Source organism: Triticum aestivum, unplaced genomic scaffold (assembly GCF_018294505.1).
Source record: "Triticum aestivum cultivar Chinese Spring unplaced genomic scaffold, IWGSC CS RefSeq v2.1 scaffold170949, whole genome shotgun sequence".
NCBI classification, from domain to species: Eukaryota; Viridiplantae; Streptophyta; class Magnoliopsida; order Poales; family Poaceae; genus Triticum; species Triticum aestivum.
In genome coordinates, this window is record NW_025238156.1 from 1 (window position 1) to 4,367 (window position 4,367).

A 4,367-nucleotide genomic window follows, 5' to 3' on the forward strand; every position below is an offset into this window, starting at 1 on the left:
GGGGGGTGTTAAAGGGCCGCTCCCCCTACCGCCCAAGCTGCCACCACTTCCTACCCGAGCCGCCCAATCTCGTCGTAGCCGCCACTGTAGCCCCCGAGTCCAGCTGTAATGGAACCGGAAGGCTCCTCTGCTCCCCTCGCCTGCCGCATCGCCCCACCTCTCCCCGCCTGTTGGTTCCAGAGGGCCTTTAGTCACGGTTGGTAACACCAACCGGGACTAAAGGTCCTCCGGCCCCACTCCAGACAGCAGCCACGTGGAGCTCCTTTAGTCCCGGTTCGTAAGCCAATCGAGACTAAAAGTATTGGGCATTAGTTCCAACCGTTTTGTCCCGGTTGCAGAACCGGGACTAAACCCTCTAGAACCGAGACTAAAGGCCCGTTTTCTATTAGCATAAGTGCATTAACCATATAGGGTTTTAGAGTTTTAACGAGACAATTGTGACCATATTGAAAATACATCTTATTAAGGTTATTTTTTACTCACGTGATTCTTAAAACATAGAAATACGCAAAGCATATGATTAGTCTCATGTCCCTTTGAGTTTTACTCCCTCCGTTCGAAAATAAATGTAGACACTTATTTTCAAACGGAGGGAATACATGTTTGAAAAACTAGAGTCATGTGCATCAACGAGTGTTTGACATTATAGGACAAACTAAACGAATTTGAACAAGATATTTGCAATGCGGTCCTTAAGACAAATTCCTACAAAATACAATTGTACTCCCTCCATTTCAAAATAGATGACCAACTTTATACTAACTTTAGTACTCCCTCCGTCCGAAAATACTTGTCGGATTAGTATAAAGTTTGGTCATCTATTTTGAAACGGAGGGAGTATGAATCAAATGCGTACATAGGGAATTTTTTCCAAGAAATTGAATCAGCCCAAAATCTAATGATGGCCCTTTGAATCAAAAGAAGCCCAAAATATGAAACGAAAACATCCAAAAAAAAAAACATGTGAATCCTATGAATTTCATTTGAATCGACAAGGTTCAGATAAGTGAGTTAACCTGCCTGGAAACAAAAGAATTGTTTTTTCCAGATAAGTCGTCCCTTCCAATCCACCATCGTCCGGCGATGCGGCTGGCGGCGGCGGCGGGGGTCCTCCGCCCCACGGCCGCCCTCCTCTTCCACTCCCGGACACACCGCCTCCTCCCCTCCCCGCGCCGCTCCTCCCTCCCCTTCGCCCGCCGGCGCCGCGACTCCTCCTCCTCCTCCACCGCCACGGCCCTCGACGACCCCCCTCCTCCGTCGGCGTCCGGTCCGCCCTCCCCTGCTCCACCGGCGCCCACGGGAGAGGGCGGGGAGACCAAGGCCGCCCGGCGCAGGCGCGCGCGGGAGTCCCCGGCGGGCATGCTCAGGCACCGGCTCGGCATTTGCTCCCGCGACGCGGACCTCGCCACGGCGCTGGAGCTCTACGCGGCCGCGGTCGATCCGGCCACCGCCGTCCCGCTCGCGCTCCACCACTACAACTGCCTGCTCTACCTCTGCTCCAACGCGGCGGCCGAGGATGCCGACGCCGCGCGCCGCGGCTTCGAGATCTTCGCCGCCATGGAGGCGCAGGGCGTGGAGCCCAACGAGGCCACGCTCACCAGCCTCGCCCGCCTCGGCGCCGCCGTCCGGGACCCGGCCATGGCCTTCTCCGTCGTCCGCCGCATGGCCGCCGCCGGCATCCCGCCGCGCCTCCGCTCCTACGGCCCGGCCCTCTTCGCCTACTGCGACGCCCGCGACGCCCACGGGGCCGCCGAGGTCGAGGCCCACATGGACGCCGGAGGGGTCGTGCTGGAGGAGACCGAGCTCGCCGCGCTGCTCCGGGTCAATGCCGACACCGGGAGGGCCGACCAGGTCTACAGGGTGCTGCACAGGACGCGCACGCTCGTCAGGCAGGTGTGCGAGGCCACCGCCCAGGTGGTCGAGGCCTGGTTCCGGTCGGAAGCCGCGGCGGAGGCCGGGGTGGAGAAGTGGGACGCCAGGAAGGTCAGGGAAGGCGTGGTGAAGGGCGGCGGCGGCTGGCATGGCCAGGGCTGGCTCGGCAAGGGGCAATGGGACGTCGGGCAGAGCGAGATGGACAAGAACGGCAAATGCCAGCGCTGCGGCGAGAAGCTCGTGTGCATAGACATTGATCCTTCCGAGACAGAGACCTTTGCCAAGTCACTTGCCGAACTCGCGTGCAAGCGGGAGGTCAGGGACGATTTCGTACGGTTTCAGGTACAATGCTTGGTTCATTCTCTCACCCCCAAATAGTTACACACAATGTTGATTCTATAATTCTTACACACAATGTTGCTTTCTTTACCAGAACACCCTACTACTACTGTGTTACCAACAATTTTAACGTAGTACGAGTATACATAGTTGTTTCCATATACTCCATGTATGGATTTTGGTAAGGATTCGGAGGCCCCATCGGCCCAGGCTGATAAGAATTTTGGAATGGTTACAACACATTTTATAATGTGCAATGCTATAATTTTTTATAGGAATGCACACATTTTGTGTGTGGCTTGCGACCTTTTAGCGGATTTCAATTTCGGGTACTGTGAGAAACTTAACCTAGACGCAGAATATAACACCCATCTGTACCAAGTTATGTCTTTTGGCTGTTATTTTGGTAGTATTAACTAGCGTAGTAAAGAACTCGTTCGGCCTGGAGCTTCTCCAGTAAACCATTTTTGTTATGAAAACTGTCCAACAAGCCACACCAAGTTTAACCTTATTTGGACCATATGAGAGCTTATTGAGTTATATTGCCTCCAAATTAAGTTGCTTGTTTAAACTTGATGACTTCAATGTATGGGCTCATAACTGAAGGTGAACCACACATAATAAGAGTTGTAATGGGAAGCTACTATTGCCAGTCATTGTCATTACTCCATAAAACTTCATGCAGCTTGTCAGCATCAAATCTTTGATCATGGACGGAAGCGGTGATATCATTAGCCAACATGTTATTTGTTGGCACTTCACCTCTTGGTTTAAGTTTTTACCCATAGTAACCAAAATCCTTTGGGTTGAGTTACTTGGCAAGATGAAAAAGATTGTTTTACGACCGGTTGTTCTTTTTTTGTGATTTATTTAATTAACTGCTTATATTCTGCACCTGAAGCTTCTCTGTCTAATTGATAGCCTGGTCTCTCCAGGACTGGCTCCGTCGAAATGGACCATTCGACGCTGTTATTGATGCTGCTAATGTCGGCCTTTACAACAGTAAAGCTTTCAGTTTTTCTCAGGTAAAAGGAATGCTGTCCGGCAGGCATATGATACAATTGTTCTTGACATGCAGGCAGAGAAACACGGCTAACGCTCCTGCTATGAACTATGATTTTTGTTGTAGGTGAACTCTGTTGTAAATGGCATACAGAGAGTAACCAAGTCAAAGAAATTGCCACTGATCGTTTTGCATAGGAGCCGGGTAAATTGTGGCCCTGCAAAAGCACCACAGAATCAGAAGCTCATAGAGAGTTGGCGAAATGCTGGAGCACTATATTCTACTCCTCCTGGTTCCAACGATGATTGGTGAGCCCATGTTTCCTGCTGCTTAACAGATGCATTATTATCTGCATCCCTTACTTCAGCTAGCTGGTAGTAGGCTCTAATGAAGCAACCGTTGTGCTCTTTACTGTTTCATAAATTTCAATAGATAATCGTGAGAAATTTCGAGGAGAGATTTGGGATATGACTGCTCCCACGATCGATGAATCTATTTTTCTAGCCCTGAGTTGTGCTGCCAGAAGCTTTTTCACCTTTACAAATAATCTCTCCCCTTTTCTGCTGCAGGTATTGGCTGTATGCAGCAGTTAATTGCCGTTCATTGCTTGTTACGAACGATGAGATGCGGGACCACTTGTTTCAGCTTCTTGGCACTAGTTTCTTCCCCAGATGGAAAGAAAAGCACCAGGTTCGTTTCTTACGGCAGAACCCAACACATCCTATGCTCGGCCCAATCATCAGTTGTGGATGGATCCTCTGAATTATCTGTTTGAAACTTTCGATCTAAAGAATCCTGGGCGACTCTCTGCAGGTCAGGCTAACATACTCGGGCCGCGGTCCTACTTTCCACTTGCCGCCTCCTTATTCAATTGTCATTCAGGTGATTAATCTAACTCCGAGTCAGGCGCATTGCCCTCCGTCAGGATCAGTAGTTCATGAATACATGCTGAAACAAACGGTGTTATCGTCCTTGGATGCAGGAATCCGAAGCCGGGAGCTGGCACGTGCCGACGACGACTGGAGACGACATCGAGAGCCCGCGGCAGTGGGTCTGCGCCATCAGGAAAACTTCAGAGAGACCGCCTTCTCCACCGCCCCAAGCTCGCGACAGCAGCAAAACGTCAGAGAGACTGCCTTCTCCACCTCCCAAA

The 4,367-nt window shown here is 51.1% G+C and overlaps 1 protein-coding gene across 1 annotated transcript; it reads left to right on the forward strand.

Moving 5' to 3' along the window:
- Window positions 1-1,027: 1,027 nt before the first annotated feature.
- LOC123176609 (proteinaceous RNase P 1, chloroplastic/mitochondrial) lies at window positions 1,028-4,323 on the forward strand (the record flags this gene model as incomplete). Its single annotated transcript, XM_044590726.1, is given in 6 exon segments — window positions 1,028-2,214; window positions 3,147-3,236; window positions 3,341-3,522; window positions 3,784-3,904; window positions 4,028-4,096; window positions 4,197-4,323. Coding segments are annotated over 6 exon segments (1,720 nt in total), but the record flags the coding sequence as incomplete, so codon positions are not given.
- Between the last annotated feature and the right edge of the window lie 44 nt (window positions 4,324-4,367).